The following is a 19,688-nucleotide window of genomic DNA, read 5'->3' as shown; positions in this document are numbered from 1 at the left end:
AAGCCCACAGCATTCTAGCCAGAGGTACCAGTGAAGTGGGTGTGGGGCAGTCACATCCACTGAGAAAGGAGGCGGACGGGTAGATCAGACTAGTGAGAGCAAAGAGAGGGCCCCAAATTTCGTGTGTAAATTCTACATAAATCTCCAAATGACTCTTGGATATCTATGTATTGGGCAAATTCAAAGTAACTCAGATAAGAATAAAAAACAATTGAAATAAGATTTGAGCTGCCACCCCAAAATCAGTGTTCAGCTTGAGCCGACCAAGTTGTTAAAAACATTATTTTTTGGAGGACTAGAAGAGAATCCAGAGTCTCCACAATATAACATTCAATATGTCTAGGATACAAGACAAAATTATGTGATATACGAATAGAAGAATATGGTCCAGACACACCTCACGGAGGTTGTTGAAGAGCAAACACCTACATGCTGAGAGCGAGGCTACAAATCAGGATGGATTTTCACTTGAAAGCTGACTGGGTGTGAGGGAAGCAGATCACTGCTACCTGTCCAGTAGGTCAGCACTTATTTTAGAGCAGATAGAAACATACATGGAATTGAATGGTCTTGTAGGAAAGTGGCCATGGAACCCAGACAGCCTCAGAGAGAGAGTAACAATAGAAGGAAGACACTGAGTAACCTATGTCTTTAATAACGTTGTTAAGGTGAATACAAATGTCACCGGACTGTTCTTCAAATGTACCTCAGTGAAGATCCATCACAATTACTGACGGCAGGAAGAGCCTGTTTCTAATACTCCAACAATGTTCAGCAGGTATGAAACTTAATGATGCTTTGGCAAAGCAAGGGCAAAGTTCAGATCAAGTTTCATTTTGGTCTCATTTAGATAATTCAAAATAAACCATCACTGTTCCAAATACAAAAGTTATCTGCAGTAATAATGGAATATTATTCATAGAATAAAACTCTACTCTCTAAGACTGGTTTCTGAAATAGGCTTCTGTGTAATTGGAGAAAAAAAGGGTCCATAATTTATGCAAGATGCAGAAGGACTGCTTTATGTAGACCCCCCTTAAGTATTCCTAGAAATAAGCAGGTTTTTGGACTATTTCCTTCTTCCTTTACATAGGTTGGAATTTTTTACACACACCCACAAATACACACGCCCTCAAATGTAAATTGTAAATAAATGTTCATCTGCATTACTCTTACCGCTTGTGAAGAGGTTATAAGCAAAGTATTTTCATTGGAATTCTTCCTTTGTTGAAAGCAGAACTACAATAGTTTATCACTCTTTCTTTATACCAAGAAACAGTGGCAGCTGAACAATATTAAAATTAAAAGCAAGCCTGTTAGCAAGCTTAGCTACTAGCAAAAAGTAATCCAAAAGACAGTATTTTCTTAATCCGCAAAGATTTTTAAATGTACTAGGCTTTCATTGCTACAATGAAAAATTAGAAGTTATAAAGATAATAAAACCTGGAAAAAAATCACCTATTGAGAAAAATTCAACAATTTTGCATAACAGATTGCACAATGTGAATTTCTTCCTCTCAAGCATTAAGCCAAAATACGGTATGGGTAAGAAGCTATATTAGGGATAGATAAATTTTCCAAGGTTGTAAAAGTATGGATTTTTTTTTTTTTTTGCGAAAATCATAACTATGTAACTTTATATATGTATACATTTAAAACTAAATTAGGTACTTTCCTGGCGGTCCAGTGGTTAAGACTCTGCGCTTCCACTGCAGGGGGCACAGGTTCGATCCCACGTGGCTTGCAACACGGCCAAAAAAACCAAAACCAAAACAAAACAACCAAAAAACCCCACTAAATTAAAAATGACACTCTATGGTTATAATGACATTTACTGGAAATCTGGGTTAATTACAGACAAGAAGGTGAATAAAATTCACCTAACTTCACCAGTAATAAACTCACCTAACACAGAACTAGATTGGAGTTAACGTATTTATATTCCTTCTTTAATACAATGTAATCTCTCTGTAGGAAACAGCAACTTCTAAAGAAAAAGGCTTAATTACCCCTCAACCATTCCTTCCAACCACACACACACACACAAGCCTTCCAGCCTTCAGGAAGCCTTGGAATCCTGATATGGATTTATCACATACATTTAAGAGGAATATCCTTCACATGAAAATAGAATATTATGTAAAATTTAAAAACTTTTAGTCTGAGTTCCAACAATAGAAAAACTGGACATCTAGAACTCACCTTTCACGTATAACTTCATAGAAATATTTCTTGTGCAAATACTAATTGGTTATAACCATCTTAGAGGAAATTAACACCAATAACATTTTATGTTGATTATATCCTAGTGGTATAATTTACCAAGTAAATAAATTGCTTACACTAAAATTCTGTTAAAAGAAAGAGAAAAACAAACCATTTGGGAGAGTCAACAAAAACTATAGTATTTGGCATATTCTAAGTAACAAGAGTTCTCCAAACTCCAAACACTTCATTGGAAGAAAAAAAAAATTCTAAAAATTTCTAGTTACTTTCAATATATTCTTTAATATGTCAATATGGTCTTTATTCTAACCAAATCTCAACAGTCTCTGACTAGGTTTAATCCTCATTCCAACAAAATAATAAAGTTAAGTAGTTAAATGGTCTCTCCATTTCTAGCTACTACTGATTTACTTCAAGCACTTTAAAACTGTCCTGGCCCCCGTAGCTAGACAGTCTTTGGGACCCGATCAGACTGCAGACAGCCACTGGAATTAGCCTTCTGTGGCTCTGGAATCACACTGGCTCAGTATTGGTAACAGTGACCCAAAGCTACTGAAAATAACAAGTGAATCATCTTCAGGTCTGTGCTCAGTGACTAGACAATGAGTTTCTACTACAAGCAATACCTTGCTCTTCCCAGGTCAAATTACAGCCCCACTCAGTTCAAAGTCAGGAGTTTTTAATATATGAAGGGGTAGGCTGAATTTGTCTAATTTCCTCAGAGCGGCTCATTTGCCCATCTTGATGGTCCCGTCAGTCAGGAAACAGGGGTGCTGTCTATGGCATTTGTGGGATTATTTTATCCTCACTTCTACGTGAGTTGGCAGAATCTTAAATTTTCAACATTTGTTTTAGATAAATGCCTCAATTTACCTATAAAACAGGAATAATAAGCTAATCTTTTCCCTTTAGGAATATGATTATATTCAAACTAATATAATATTTTAAGACAACAGACATAGATAACAGTGTTGGAATCATGTTATGACATTAGTTTGTTATCTGCATAAAGCTATTAAATAAAAGAAACGAAGAATATAAAAAGTTTATTTGTTACATACCTCTTTTGAACTTTAATACAAAGTCAGATTTTAAAAGTTGTACAAAGCAAGCCAAAAGCACTTTCCATACATGTGATCAGCTTTCCTATTTCTTTTCCTGTACATACTGAGACGTTTGCCTTTGCTAATAAGGAATGCCAAGTGTGTCCATCACCATTTGAATAGCTTTCAGAGGATTCATGATTTCTTCCAAGTTATCTCTTCTCAACACCCAATCCGGTTTAAGTCTGTGAGAAGAATAAAAACCTTGCATTAACCCAGTTCCTCTCTTAGAAGACTCACATCCATCGCTTTGTCTTAACTGAAATGTGGTCCCTCCTGGACGCATCACCTCCCTCACAGGCCCTCACGCAGGTGGGAGGCTTCATGTTATGGCCGTTTACGACTTTAGACTATTTCTCTCCATCTTCGCTGAAGGATGATCCTGGCTCCTTTGAAGCTCAGGCTATTCAGCTACCAAACCCCAGCGTTTTGTCTGTAAACCTGGTTCCTGGTCTTCCCTCAACTCCTGCCCCATCTCAGAACTTCAGCAGCCTTGTAGCTAAAGAGCCGACCCCTCACCTCTCCGTTTCTGCCCCCTTTCCTTTGGGTCCACTCAGCACACCCCCCGTCACACAATCACAAGACAGCCGCTGTCACCCTCAGAAAGTGCCCGGCCACCGACTGCTCAGCCTGAGCCTTCCAGCCCGAACCACCCCTTGGGGTTCATCCACGCCCTTTGACTTAATACTTCCACGGCTCACAGCTTCCTCCCACTGTGGTGTCCACTTCAGGGGACCTCAGCACGTGCCTGTCACCCAGCACAATGCTGGTCTCCTTTCCCTCCCGTCTAGCTTGGGTCCCTCAGTATAATCTCCATTGCAAATGCCGTTAACGCCATTGGTGCTCTTCCCTATTGAATGCAACTGGAAAGCTCTATGTGGATTCCAAGTTGAATCCAGGTATCTGCCTTCTCCATTCCTGCACAGCTGGACGTTGCTAAAGAAAACCTGCACAACCAGGCTGGCTGATTTTATGCCCATGATTGAAATTACCTAGAAATTGCTTCCTTTCTCTTTCCCCAAGGTGACTGTTTTCTTCTTTCCAAATGTCCCCTCCACACCGTCCCCCATCTGCTTCTGAGCTAATGTTTCTGATCTCCTTCTTCACTGAGGAAACGGCATCACAGCCACCTTCCTCACATGAATCCCTACCACTATATGCACTTCCATCTTCCTGTTCTTTCCAGTGAAAATTCCGAACATCTATGAATTGGGGGGTGGTCAAACAGAGCGGGTATATATCCCCCTACCGTGGAACAGCAGTCTGTGAAGAAAGAGATGCAATCTAAGCCATGCATCGACATGGATGAACCTCAAGAGCATTACGCCAAGTAAAAGAGTCCCGTCACAAGGAGCTACCTCTGTGTGATTCCATTTATGGGACAAAGCAGAAAAGGCAAAACTAAAGGTACTGAACTCCCATCAGCAGGTTCCAGAACCTAGGGGTTAATGGGAGAGAACTGACTGCAAGGGGGCACAAGGGAACTTTGTTGTGACAGAAATATTTTATCTCAGTGGTAGTGGTTTCACAACTGTATACGTTTGTCAAAACTCATTGAATTGCATACCTAAATAAAGGGTACATTTATACTGTTGGGAGTTTTACCTCAGAAAACCCCCGACAGTGTCAAAAGGGGAGAAAAAAAAAAAAAAAGAATCTACTCATTCATATGTTAATAGTTTTACAATGTAATTCATATTATAATATGCCAAGTCCTTAAATAAAAACCGTATGTAGAAATCGTTCCCATTAATAAATTTTAAGCAGACTATTTTTATGTTATACTGTAAAACATGCAAGAATAAAACCAATTTACAACTATTATACAGTTTATAATTATGAGTAATTATAAAGCTAACTGCTGTATAACCCAGGTCAAGAAATAGTGCATTGTCAGTGGTGCAGGATTTACACCTAGTAGACAATTGTCCAGTCATAGAAAGGAAGGAGAGAGAGGGAGAGAGAGGGAGGGGTTCTAATGATTCCTGCATCTAATTTATATCTCTAGACCATTTCCCTAATTTATATCTCTAGACTGTTTCTTCTGCCCAGAACCAGAGAGCAACAACGAATGTCCTTACAAGAAACACAGAGGAGGGAGAGGGAGAAGAAGCCCTGTGAAGACTTAGGCGGAGGACAGAGCTATCGAGCAACAAGCCAAGGACACTTAGCCGCCAGAAACTGGATGAGCCAGGGAAGGATTACACCCCAGAGCCTCAGACCAGGTGAGGCCCTGCTGACAACCTTCATATCAAACTTCCAGTTTCAAGAACTGTGAGAGAATAAGTTACTGGTGTTTAAGGCCACTAAGTTTGTGCTAGGTAACTAATACAAGGTCAAAAAGAACTTCTCTAGGAGGAGAAATTTCAGGCATCGGGGTGATTATGCAAGGAGTTGGAGGTTGATGTTTTGGCCATCAGAGACCTTTGCCACCTCCCCAGTAGTGCAGCTTGTCCTACACGGAAGGGAAAAAATGATACGGCAAAGCTTATTGAGGGCTAATTATCAGCCTTAGCACGTACCTTGTTAGAACCAGGAATTTACCCAATAACTACTAAATACTCTTGGCTGCAGTGTTATTACTTCATTAACTGCTGAGATCGTCTCCTTTAGATTTACCAAAGATTTTCTTCTTGTTCACATGCTGTTTCGCCATTGTCAAGCACAGTCTCTTGCTCATAGTAGGTGCTCAATAAATGTTTGCTAAGTGGATGAATGAATGAATGAATGCATGGTGACACAAAACTATAGGGTACATTTACTGCTCACCTTGAAACCATTCTGGTTCTTACAGGTGTTTCTGGAATAAAGGAAATGCTCATAGATTTCTTCTTTTGTTTACAAAGGATTCTTTCAGTATTCACTTTATGTTTATGAGCTGTAAGTTTATAGAGACTATAAATACGGTCAACAACTTTGGACCTACTTCGAACATCCTACAAAAGAAAATGTGCATTTATTAAACTAATAAGAATTCTATATCCCTTCTATGCTAGCAAAATCAATCACAGTATACAAACACTATGCAGTAAATTAAGAGCTTTTAACAATAAAAAAGCCGAGCTCTCCAAGTTCAGCAGTTAGATTGGTTTAAATTATGAATTTATAAGACAATTATGAAGAAGGCAAATATTCAAAAATTGTACACTTAACTCCATACTAAATAAAAAAGCAAACATTTAAGTAAATATACCTATTATACATGGTTACCAAGTCCTGTGTTGGGGGGTAGGAGTTTATTAATTAATTAATTTATTTTTGGCTGTGTTGGGTCTTCGTTTCTGTGCGAGGGCTTCCTCTAGTTGTGGCAAGTGGGGGCCACTCTTCATCGCGGTGCGTGGGCCTCTCACTATCGCGGCCTCTCTTGTTGCAGAGCACAGGCTCCAGACATGCAGGCTCAGTAGTTGTGGTTCACGGGCCTAGCTGCTCCGCGGCATGTGGGGTCCTCCCAGACCAGGGCTCGAACCCGTGTCCCCTGCATTGGCAGGCAGATTCTCAACCAGTGCGCCACCAGGGAAGCCCCGAATTTTACCTTCTTAAAGTTTCCAGCGTTACCCACTTACCTCTGCCTGATGCGACCCCAGGTCAAGTACAGTCTCTTGCCCAGACCACTGTGTGTCTACACTTGCCTCTTTCCTTAATGGTCTCCCTATACCCACACGATCTCCCAAATCCATTCTTCGACCAGCAGCCAAAGTGATGTTAAAACTTAAACTGGAACATATCTCCTTGCTTAAAATCCTCCAGTGGTTTCCCACTGTTCTCAGGATAAAGGCCACAGTCCTATCATGGCCTGCAGTCACCCCTGCTGACTGTAACTCCTGGAGAGGATGCTCAGAGGCCTCACCGGAGAAATGCTTGTCACGTCTTTATGTCACAGCAGGGGGTGAGGAGTTGTGCACATCTGGATTTCTACCTTGCTGGGACAGCTGTTGCTTCTCTCAAGTACATGGGAGCTGGTTGCTCCTAGGGCTGTGACAAATTCTACTTCTAGAATTCAGCTTCTCTGACACATAAGAAACAACTCATATCAGCACAAAGAGCAGGTGTGAACACACGCAAAGCCCTATTTAAGTTGTGATAACTGCTTAAAAGTCTTGGACTTAAGAACATGTAAAGATAACCTCAAAGGAAAAAAACTGATGAATACTTACAGAAGCTCGATTTGTCCTCTTCAGTAAAACAGCTAACAAACAACAAGTTTTTGTGAAAATGCTTCTACTCTTGTCTGCAACTTTGTCACCGGGCTTTTCTTGGTACATTTGCAGAAGCTCCAGCAGTGTATCTACACAGTTTTCTACATCGTAAACTGCTGAAGTCGTTTTCTCATACTGGAAGAGAACAGAACCAAGTTACAAATTATAATAAACACAGATACTGGGCTGGCCAAAAGGTTCGTTCGGTTTTTTCCGTAAGATGGATCTAGTAGCATCAGTTTTCTTTAACTTCATTCAAAACAATTTTGTTAGATTGTATATGGCAGCTGTCATATCAGCGTGCATTTAAAAAAAGACTAATCAAAATTGATGAAGTTTTGTGTACTTATTTTAATACTGAAGATGGAAGGAAAAAAGCAACATTTTCAGCATATTCTGCTTTATTATTTCAAGAAAGGTAAAAATGTAACCGAAATGCAAAAAAAAGATTTGTGCAGTGCATGGAGAAGGTGCTGTGACTGATCAAACGTGTCAAAAGTACTTTGTGAAGTTTCGTGCTGGAGATTTCTTGCTGGACGATGCTCCACGGTCGGGTAGACCAGTAGAAGTTGATAGCGATCAAATCGAGACATTAACTGAGAACAATCAGTGTTACAACACGTGGGAGACAGCCGACATACTCAAAATATCCAAATGAAGCGCTGAAAATCATTTGCACCAGCTTGGTTATGTTCATCACTTTAGGTCTACGTTAAGTTAAGCGAAGAAAACCTTCTTGACCCTATTTCCGCATGCAATTCTCTACTTAAATGTAATGAAAACGTTCCACTTTTAAAACAAATTGTGATGGGTGATGAAAAGTGGATACTGTACAATAATGTGGAATGGGAGAGATCGTGGGGCAAGTGAAATGAACCACCACCAACCACACCAAAGGCCAGTCTTCATCCAAAGAAGACAATGTTGTGTATAGGATGGGATTGGAAGGGAGTCCTCTATTATGAGCTCCTTCCAGAAAAGCAAACGATTAATTCCAAGAAGTACTGCTCCCAATTAGACCAACTGAAAGCAGCACTTGACGAAAAGCATCTAGAATTAGTCAACAGAAAACACATAATCTTCCATGAAGATAACACAAGACCACATGTTTCTTTGGCGACCAGGCAAAAACTGTCAGAGCTTGGCTGGGAAGTTCTGATTCATCCGCCGTGTTCACCAGACGTTGCACCTTCGGATTTCCATTTATTTCTGTCTTTACAAAATTCTCTTAATGGAAAAAATTTCAATTCCCTGGAAGACTGTAAAAGGCACCCGGAACAGTCCTTTGCTCAAAAGGATAAAAAGTTTTGGGAAGATAGAATTATGAAGTTGCCTGAAAAATGGCAGAAGGTAGTGGAACAAAAGGGTGAATACGTTGTTCGATAAAGCTCTTGGTGAAAATGAAAAATGTGTCTTTTATTTTCACTTAAAAACCAAAGGCACATTTTGGCCAACCCAGTACTTTAGAAACACCAACCAAAAAGGAAGCCAGACGTGATCAGGAGAGGTTCTGCTGTTCTGATATAGCGCAGTGTACAGGCTGTCAGCTCCGGAGGGAGATGGACATGAACCCTCCACCACTGACCACACGCTGGTCCTCGGGCGAGGACCTTACCTCCTGTAAAGACGATTATCCCCTCACTACAAAATGGGAAGGATAATACCATAAGAACCATCTTAGAGGATAAATGGGAGCACTAAATTAAATGATGCATGAAAAGAACTAGCACATAGTTAGCAAGGCCTTAACTAACTTGCTGTTATTAATATTATAAAAACAGGAGAAATAAATCATAAAAAATTATAGTTTCTATGTACAGTTACGTTAACAGAGTAAACATTCCCCCCCGAAGACTCTGGCACATAGTAAATGAACTTTAACTCGGGGATCTGAGTTCTAGTGATGAGCAAGCATAAACCCAACTTGCTAGGGGAGGTTTCTTGACCAAGGAACTCTTCATTATCAAGACGGAAACTACCTTGGCGACGTTAAGCAAGACCTGCACAGCGTATCCGATGACCTCCATACAAGGGACACTACGGTTACAGCTTCGGATCAAGACAAATATTTTAGAAATTGCTCCACTCTGGGCCATATTCTCACAGCAAAGTGAAGACAGTCCAGTAACTACCTCTGAAAGGGGGAAAAAAAAGAGATACATTCACAGCAACAAAATCAGTATCGTATTATTATATTCTTTGTACGACTCAAGGGTAAAAACGCATTTCTAACCTTATACAAGATATTGTTAAAACAAACTAACCCAGGTGCTTTAGAGCCTCAAGAATAGCGGAAAGGTACTTGTATGTCAGGAGATAGTGCAGGGCAAGTGCGGTTCTGTGGTAGAGCTTGTTTTCTTCTCGAATCTCCCGGTTAACACACTGAAGTCTCTGTCGAATGGCTTTAATTTTTGAACAATCATTTTTCTTCCTCCAAGAATATCCTCTCCATAACGCCTTAAAGAGACAAACCAGTAACTTTAAGATTACAACCTCTGATGTTGTGGACTTAACATCTACATCTACTTCCACAAAGTAAATGTTTTCAGTAAAATTATATGATGTGATCTTTGCAACTTTGCAACTACAACTTCAATTCAGGTTCTAATAAATAGCAAAAGCAATTTTTCTAGGAAGAAATACATATAATATTCCTGTATATAAGTTAAAGCATCATTCACTGGCCAAAGACGGCTAAATCGATTCAAAAGGCAAAAATGCTTTTGCATCTTTCAGTCATCAACTTCCTCTCTGGAATGTGAAAATAAAGGGCTTAACAATGAAATTATGGTAGCATAGTGCATATGAATTATTCTATTGGCCAATCACAGCTTTTTAAAATGAGTATGACTGTGCTTTTTAAAATGTTAGATGTTGGGGATTCCCTGGTGGTCCAGTGGTTGGGACTCGCCGCTTTCACTGCCGTGGCCCGGGTTCAATCCCTGGTTGGGGAACTAAGATCCCGCAAGCAGTGAGGCGCAGTCAAGAAATAAAATACATAAATAAAAATAAAATTCAATAAAATGTTGTATATCGTGTAGATGAATTGCAAACCAAAGTCTTGAACTAAAATCATAATATTTTCAGTTACCTGGATTTTAGTGACTCTATTATCAAGCTTTTCCTGCTTTTTACGGAGGAGGAAACGGCGTACGGCTTTCTGTATTACTGATGCAGCCCTATTTTGCTGGCTTATACGTTCTTGAGCTTCATTCTGAATTTTCATGAAGCGATGTTTCTGAAGAAACCTCTTATGCTGTAATCTTGCTCGAAACCATCTCTGTTTAAAACATATGAATAGTTTTTTTACTTCAGGTTTCTTAATGAAATAAATAGAACATTTATTGAAATATCTTTCAACCCTCCCCAGTGGCATTACACTTCCACTCTAGTTGGTGCAGAAAATTCCAGGCCACAGTGGGTTTAAGTGTGTGTCTGTGTGTGTGTGTGTGTGTGTCTGAGAATTTAACCCTGCACAACATGTTCCTCATTTCATAATTGATATAAATCTTATCAAGCTGTATATTATTCTTCAATTTCTTTACTCAATATTTTATATGTAAGTATATTAACATATACTGTACAAACAGGATTCTTATCCAGAATACATAAAGAACTCCTATAATCATTAAGAAAAATAAAACACTCAACAGAAAAATGAGCAAAGTATGTGGAAAAAAAAATTTAAAAAGCATACCGTACACAGATAAAAATTTGAATAACCAACACAGAGGAAAGATTTTTTAGAATTGCTAGCAATCATAGGAAATCCAAACCAAATATGAGATGTAATTTGCCATTCATCAAAATGACAAAATCACAAAGTCTTGTAATGTCACGGGTTGGCAAGGAGGTCGAGAGACAGGTGCCCTGGGTGTCGCTACATGAGGGGTGAATGCATACAACGCGCCAGAGGATAACCCACAGCCTTAGTCCTGAGCCATAAAACGCAACTCACCTCTAAGCCAGCCAACCACCCTGATGGCCACATGGCAAAAGCTAAATACTACATAACTTTAGCAGGGGTATTTGGAAATTGTTTACGAAATATTAAAAAGTTTCAAACAAAAATTAGGTCATAGTTTTACTGCAAAGGAAAAGCTAACCTGAATACGGATGGCTGAGTTAACCTGTTTATCATCAGCATTCTTCAGAGCCCTGTGAAGTCTGTAGGCTCTTTGAATTCTAAGAGCAGACAGGTGATAAAAGGCAGCTGCTGTGAAGTGAAGAAGCCTAATTTTGGCTCTCTGTTCTAAAATCTAAAGGAGAAAAAAAGATTAACAACCAAATAGTTGACTCTTAAGACAATCAACCAATGTTTATTTTTGTATATCCTTAATACCAAATTATATAAATTAGCAACAGTAAACTAACTTGTAACTATTAAAATTATCTACATTGTAACCTGAAGTAATTATACTCCTTTACTATACAACACTTTCAATGGTGTAACCCCTAACTGAGGATATAGAAAGCACAATTATATTTGGGCACTTCACTCCAGAATTTAACTAGACTACCCAAGGGCAGCTAGATAAGGCTTTGAAGGTACTAATTATAATGGGAGAAGTCTAGGAATAGTAAACTGAGAAAGGGTTAGAGAGCTCCAAGCAGAACCGTTGAAGATGGTGACGTTAAATCGGGCAAACATTTGACCTGACTTCTCCAGTAGTGGTCTCGCCACATCCAGCACAAGACTTCTGCAGCAGAAGCTCCCTCCAGGGAGGGGCCTTTGGCCTTCAGAGTTTCAATTTATACTCAGTGAACAAAACACAAAAGATTTCTCCTTTAATTTAATTATTTTCTGTTTACCACTGCTTCATGTACTGGATGCTCAGAACGTCAAGAATTCCCTAGGGAGGATTCTCTCCTGCTGAAGGTGTGGAAGTTATCAACGGAATGGTCCTACAACCCCTGAGAGAGTTGCTTGGTGGTAGCAAAAGGTGACTTGAATAACAACCTCCTTCACGTGTGGGGAGGGGGAAGGGGAAGCTGGGACAAAGTGAGAGAGTGGCATGGACTTATATACACGACCAAAAGTAAAACAGATAGCTAGTGGGAAGAAGCCGCATAGCACAGGGAGATCAGCTGGGTGCTTTGTGACCCCCTAGAGGGGTGGGATAGGGAGGGTGGGAGGGAGACGCAAGAGGGAGGAGATATGGGGATGTATGTATGTGTATAGCTGCTTCACTTTGTTATAAAGCAGAAACTAATACACCATTGTAAAGCAATTATACTCCAATAAAGATGTTAAAAACTTAAAAAAAAAAAAAACTCCTTCACATGTGGAGCCCTCCTCATACTTCAGTTCCTTTGTTAAGATTTATTACACGAGAAAAGTTATTTTGCATTTTTGGTGAGCATCTATGGGAAATAGGATCACAGAACAAAAATCTATGGCAACCAGTGATCTTGTTACATGGGGCTCTTCAGAAGCTGAATGAATTCTAGTTAATGGCTATATCAGTTCTGAAATTATTCTCCAAAATCTCAAATTTCTTAACACAATTTAACATCAGGTATTTCCACTTCATAAGACTGAGATATCCTACTTAAAAATACTTACCCTTTTTCTTACTAACCAACCACGCACCAGTGCTTGTAGAACAACTGTAGATTTTTTTAATTCAACATATTTTCTCCTTTCAGACTTCTCAGTCTTCCTGGCTCGTATGTATCTTTGTATGGTCAAAGCAGCTGATTTCTGCTGGAGAAAGACCTGCCTTCCTTTATATCCTCTGAAATTTGCTTGGATCAAACAAGCAGCTTGAAATCTCTATAAGGAAAAATTAGCAAGTGACACTAATAGATAGAAATAATAGTTCAACCCACTGGAGGTTCTGGAATTTCTCAATGAAAAATAAGATGGTATAATTATGATTTTTTTTTTTTTACATTTTTAGTTTAAGAATGTCATATTTCACAGATTTTGAAACCCACAGAGGGCTACAGCTAAAAATGAAGCTTTTATGAAGGTGCAAACCATGGACCATAGATACCTGGTGTTTTTTCCCTCCCTTCCTCCTGATACTTTTCATTGTGAATGAGCAAAGAAAGGACTAGTATTACTACAGGACAAATGCATTTAATACAAAAGCTAGCTACACTCTAGAGAACAGAATGGGCATTGTAAGCAGCTGTGAGGGAAGCTGTCTGCTGCTTCAAGAACCAGTGTACTCCCAGCACATCTTAGATTCCTCAATTATAGAACATCCTGACAATCAAATTCCAAGACACATAAAGCATCTGGATTGAAATGAAAACTAGGTTTGTTTTACAACATAGACCCCCCCACCTACTAGCTGAGTGACTTTGAGCAAACCCCATTATCTCTCCAGACCTCAGTTTACTCATCCATAAAATGGGAATGCTGATAATAGCTGCCTCACAGAGTTGTCATGAGGATCTGATTAGTTAGTAAATATATAATAGAAGGTGTAATAATAATAGTGTGTATATAATCATACATAGTGAATATGAACATCAAAATTTACAAGTAAAATTTTAATTTTGATTTCCTTAATAAAAGACCATAGGTACCACCACTGTTCTAGAACCAATGTTAAATATTTTAAATAGATTACCAAATGTGGCTTAAAGAGTATGTGTTGACTCATACAGACAGGATATGCTACATCTATTACGATTTTCTTCAAATAAATCACTTCAAATTGGGTTTGAGAATATGTTATAAAAACAGATACACAAACAAAAATACAAATAGTATTTTTATGAGTGAATAAAATTTTTTTTTTTGCGGTATGCGGGCCTCTCACTGTTGTGGCCTCTTCCATTGTGGAGCACAGGCTCCAGACGCGCGGGCTCAGCGGCCATGGCTCACGGGCCCAGCCGCTCCGCGGCATGTGGGATCCTCCCGGACCGGGGCACGAACCCGTGTCCCCTGCATCGGCAGGCGGACTCTCAACCACTGCGCCACCAGGGAAGCCCGAGTGAATGTAATTTTTAATTGACTGCAATGATGTGTTTAAAGCAAATGCATAGCTAGACCTTTATATCATTTTTTGTTTTCTGTTTTTTAAAGTAGTTCTTTACATATGAACTGTTTTTTTAACACCTACTTTTGTCGTTAAGAATTGCTCATGAGCTGTTCTTCCAGAAAGTACAGCTCTCCATTTTCTCTGAATGATGATTGTTGATGCTCTCACGTTCAAAAACCTAAAAAGTGATTATTGGAAAGCAATTTCAAATTAACTCATTTAGTAAGTATTCATTGCCCACCCCCTATAAATACTAGAGGAGAAAGAAAATATAAGAAAGGCAATGAGAGAATAAAAAAAAGTAGAAAAGGATAATTCATACTTAGGTTCTAGCAATCAGAACTTTACAAACACAAACACACACACACACACACACACACACGGTAACACAATGCAAAACAAGTTTTACAATTGGCAATATTTCAGTGGTCAAGAAATATTAAGTTCTAGAAGGACAAAAAATTCTGAACGGGATCAGAAGAAAGTAGGATTAGCCAGATCTAGACAAAGCCTAGATAAAGGGGAGGTGGTAGAAAAAATGGTAGAGAATAAAGTCTGAGTCCACACTGTGAGTGAGTCTTTGAGCAGACAGGTGTGGCTGAGAAGACAGCCTGGGAGGGTGGAGTGGCATCAGGCAAATGAGAAACAAACACTTGTTTGAAAGGAAAGATGGCATCATCAAAAGATTTAAAAAGGAATATTCTGTAAACAGAACTGGAGAAAAATTTTAAATGTGAGGGCTGGAGATTAAACTTTAGGCGTCAACATAGCAGTGACAACAATCGAGAATCGGCAGGCTCTTTCATCTGTTCATGGTCCTGTGGAAAATGGAGAGAGATTAACCTATGTCATGTGGCCACCTTTCCTAGAAAGTAAGGCTGAATATCAATGGGAAAAACTGGACACTGGTCCTTAATAGCTGAGAGCAGCAATTATATTTTTATTTGTTAAGCCCTGACTCTGCCCATGGAATTGATCAAGAAACGCCTGTAACACTAGTGTGCTCTCCCAAAACGATCTTTAAAACCATCACTGATATAATAACTCATCAATTCTGGGAACTGATGAAAAAATTCTTACACTATGAAATAAAAAAATAATATAGACTATCTGGTAAGAGCTTCTGAAAATGTGTTTAAAAGAAATGAACTAGGAATAGGGAAATACGAGTAACACAGATAAGTTGGTAATTAGGTCTTCGTCATTAAGGATAAAGAGTACAGGGGTTAATACAAAGAAAAAAAAAAAGTATAAGAAAACAAATGTTGCCAGTAGCTAAATCAACAGACAAAATGGACCCGTGCACTAACAAGGAAAACAAGACTCACTAGATCATTTTATTAACTTCCCATCCTCAGTCCCTACTGAGTCCCTCAGTCCCTTATCCTTATGAACCTGAGTTAATCAAGTTTAATATTTTCTCCTGGATTATACCATCAAGGCTGTATCTCAAAAAATAAGACAGTCTCAGAGATAATTTTGTTACATTATTGCAGGAAACACCAGCAAACCATACAAATTAAGCATAGCAACTATTTAAAAGGAAACCCAACAAGCAGTATTACCTGACACACAGACTGGGTTACGGCACATGCGCGCGTGCATGCACAACCCCGCCCCCCGCCCCCACACACGCTCTCGCCCACGCAGCTGACACATTTACCGTCTTCTCTGCAGTTTGGTACGGAAGCAACCCTGAATGATTCTAACAGCTCTTAACACAGCCAGATACTCTTTACGTGCTTTCCAACACCTGTACCAGGCTTGAATCTTGCAGGCAGCTTTCACTTCACGTAAATATTTCCTGGCTTTATGTCTCCTCCACGCAGTCTATTAAACATATAAACATAACAAATATGCAATGAGATGTCTAATTATTTTTTTGTAAACTGGAAGACTCAGTATTGATAACAGTTAATATAAGGTCAAGCAGACAGGATCAACTGCAGAAATGCAGTCACACCCCAGCTCCACTGTGGGACTCGCTCACTCCGGACACATGAGCCCCCTGAGAACAGCGGGCTGACCTGTGACCTCCTACTACCTGCTTCAGCACATACCCTGCGGCTGGCTGCTGGCTAAGCCCAATACAACCCTGGAAAGTATTTAAATTGTAAGCTGCACGCAAAGCCTGGGAAGCCAGGTGTGTGCACTGCCCTCACCTTCTCAGTCCATGTGAAGGAACGAAAGGAAATGAATGCCTCCAATTCCAGGGAAGGGACGGGAATTCTTCCCACGGCCCTCCCCACACACTGCAGACACATCCTGGGTTCTGGGTCCATCCTGCTGCAGAATCCTGAGGGCATCCATCTACCTGAGGACCACCAGATTTTCCGACCTTGGCAACCTTGTGGCTGACTAAAAGCTTAAGTAACAGCTACAACTTCTTAAGTGCTTAGCGCTATACTAAGCACTATAATTCTTTACAGTAACATAGGTAGGTAATACTATTATCTCTAATTTAGAGATGAAAACAATGAAGGCCCAGAGGAACTGACACCAGTAAAATTACTTGTTGATGTCACAGGTAATAAGTGACAGACATATCTTATTTAATCCTTATAAATATCTTGTGAGATGATTATTAAGATCTCTATACAAAACAGAAATTAACGTCAAGAGACTTGTTACCACATAGCCAGTAAGTGATAGAGTCAAGATTTGAACCTGAGTCTATCTGACTTCAAAACACCTACAGCAAATACAATAGCTCCACCTAACATGGGGATCAGGCTCTAAATTCAGTTGACAGGCGAGAATGATATATATGGTCAAACTGAACTCTTGTGATGTCCTTAACTCAGAGTATTTCTATATGGTTTTTATGTAAACAAAACCGAATACTAACATAGTAGTATTCATAGTGGAAGCCAGGTATCAAGTACTTTTAAAGATTCCAAAGTGATTCCAATGTGTGCTGAAGTTTAAGACCACTGGTTGGTATGTGTTAAAAACTAGATTGCAACATGCACTTTTATAATTTAGTTATATAAAAGAAAAAACAGGGCTTCCCTGGTGGCGCAGTGGTTAAGAATCCGCCTGCCAATGCAGGGGACATGGGTTCGAGCCCTGGTCCGGGAAGATCCCACATGCCACGGAGCAACTAAGCCCGTGTGCCACAGCTACTGAGCCTGCGCTCTAGAGCCCACAAGCCACAACTACTGAGCCCGCGAGCCACAGTTACTGAAGCCCGCACGCCTAGAGCCCGTGCTCTGCAACAAGAGAAGCCAGCGCAATGAGAAGCCCGCGCACCGCAACGAAGAGTGGCCCCTGCTCGCAGCAACTAGAGAAAGCCCCTGTGCAACAACAAAGACCCAATGTAGCCAAAAATAAATAATTTTTAAAAACCCCCCAAAAAACAACAACTAATTACTAAAAAGAAAAAAAAAAAATAAAAACAGTTGAATTTTCCTAAGATTGTTATTTTGGCTTTTCTAACATAACCCCAACTAACACACGCGCTTGACACCCACCAGTCCTTGACTCCTGGCAGCGTCTGGAACTTGGGCGCTCCTTTCTTCCTCCCTCAACCCTTGGTTTCTTCATACCACAATCTTTAGCTTTCTTCATTCCCTCTTAATACCATATGTTGGCTTCTCCTCTCAGCACCCCTGAATTTTGATGCTCTTTAGGGCTCCAGTCCTGGGCCCTCTTCTTTTGCCCACTTCATGCATTCTCCCTAAGTGATCCCCTATCTCCCACAAGTTCAGTTATCACTGTATGCCAACAATGTAGAAGTCAAATTCCAAAATCCGTACTGCTGTCCGAATTACAGCAAACATAGCAGCTGGACGCGTGGTGGTCACGTCAGCTTCACGTACCCCAGGCCGAGCTCATCGGGCTCCAGACCGTCTCCTCCCGTTGTTCCCACGTCAGTGAAGGGTACAATCTACTGAGTCACCTCAGCCATAAAGACGGCTTGGCTCCTTGTTTACGCTCTATACAAGGCCAATCCCATCCTCCACTCACACTGACCCTGACAACCCTGCTGTCAAACGGTGGTTCACTTTCCCTGACCTACTGCCTGCAGTCTCCTGGCTAGCCGCCCAGCATTCAGTTCAGTCCATCTTCCACATCCCTGCCTGAGTAATTTTTTTTTTTTTTTCGGTTGCACCACATGGCTTGGGGGATCTTAGTTCTGTGACCAGGGATTAAACCCGGGCCATGGCAATGAAAGGGCTGAGTCCTAACCACTGGCCTGCCAGGGAAATCCCATCTGAGTAATTTTTAAAAAAATAAACTATGATTCTGCTCTTCTCCTACTTAAACTCCTCTAGAACTTCTTTTAGTCCAGAGGATAAAGACTAAACTTTTTCTGTCTTACACAGCTGCCCACATCTCACTCCTTGGATCGCATCCTGGTCGCCGGTCACCCTTTATTGCACACCTGTTCTCTCTCATTTTTGAACTCCGTGTTACCTCCTACAGCTGGAATACTCCTTGCATACATTTTACTTGGCTGTTTCCAGTTCATCCTTCAGCTTAACATCTCAACTTAAATCACTGTGACTAGCTTAGGTTTCTCTTCTCTGCATTCCCAGCAACATACATTTCTCGTTCTGTATTATCATGAAGAAATTTCCATACACTGAGGTTATGGGCAAGTCATTCTGGCTAATACAGGATTTAATTTGAACTTTATGTTAACTAGAACAGCCTCTTTTGTGGCCTATTAAACATATACTGTGTATCTGCTTTAACCATTAAAGAAAAGAATGCATTTAAAAATCAAAATGGATTAACTGTGGTTCAGGCATCCACAGTGGAGCCGGGTGGCCATTGTGGATGTGGTTTCAGACATGCTCCTACATCACTGAGAACGTGAACTGTATCAGACTCAAGGACACCACCAGCTGTTCTCAAAAACAATATCTGCTCACAGCTGCCAGCTGCAACCTGATGGTCTCAAGGTCTCTGCTTTTTTTTTTTTTTTTGCGGTACGCGGGCCTCTCACAGTTGTGGCCTCTCCCGTTGCGGAGCACAGGCTCTGGACGCGCAGGCTCGGTGGCCATGGCTCACGGGCCCAGCCGCTCCGCGGCATGTGGGATCTTCCCAGACCGGGGCACGAACCCGCGTCCCCTGCATCGGCAGGCGGACTCTCAACCACTGCGCCACCAGGGAAGCCCAAGGTCTCTGCTTTTAACTGTGCAACCATAGTTGCAACA

General features: G+C 40.4%; 1 protein-coding gene across 6 annotated transcripts in view; it reads right to left on the bottom strand.

Annotated features, from left to right (window-relative positions):
• Positions 1–3,257: 3,257 nt before the first annotated feature.
• The window catches only part of ASPM (assembly factor for spindle microtubules), a 67,494-nt gene continuing 51,063 nt past the window's right edge, over positions 3,258–19,688 (bottom strand). For 3 of the 6 annotated variants that reach the window (XM_027122148.1, XM_027122143.1, XM_027122144.1), the window contains 10 exons: positions 16,187–16,353; positions 14,605–14,701; positions 13,092–13,301; positions 11,632–11,784; positions 10,617–10,805; positions 9,790–9,982; positions 9,505–9,659; positions 7,484–7,660; positions 6,099–6,265; positions 3,258–3,514 (listed from right to left, as the gene is read on the bottom strand). In XM_027122148.1, coding sequence (XP_026977949.1) covers positions 3,412–3,514; positions 6,099–6,265; positions 7,484–7,660; positions 9,505–9,659; positions 9,790–9,982; positions 10,617–10,805; positions 11,632–11,784; positions 13,092–13,301; positions 14,605–14,701; positions 16,187–16,353 — 1,611 coding nt within the window. In that variant the 3' untranslated portion in view covers positions 3,258–3,411. Of the gene's footprint in view, positions 3,515–5,745; positions 6,033–6,098; positions 6,266–7,483; positions 7,661–9,504; positions 9,660–9,789; positions 9,983–10,616; positions 10,806–11,631; positions 11,785–13,091; positions 13,302–14,604; positions 14,702–16,186; positions 16,354–19,688 lie in introns of those variants that run through there. The other 3 variants (XM_027122145.1, XM_027122147.1, XM_027122146.1) reach the window with 3 other exon arrangements.

The sequence above is a fragment of the Aethalodelphis obliquidens genome, unplaced genomic scaffold (assembly GCF_003676395.1).
Source record: "Aethalodelphis obliquidens isolate GAN/ISIS:26980383/991018 unplaced genomic scaffold, ASM367639v1 scaffold24, whole genome shotgun sequence".
NCBI classification, from domain to species: Eukaryota; Metazoa; Chordata; class Mammalia; order Artiodactyla; family Delphinidae; genus Aethalodelphis; species Aethalodelphis obliquidens.
Note: the sequence above shows the minus strand (reverse complement) of the source record. Positions and strands in the feature narration are given on the sequence as shown.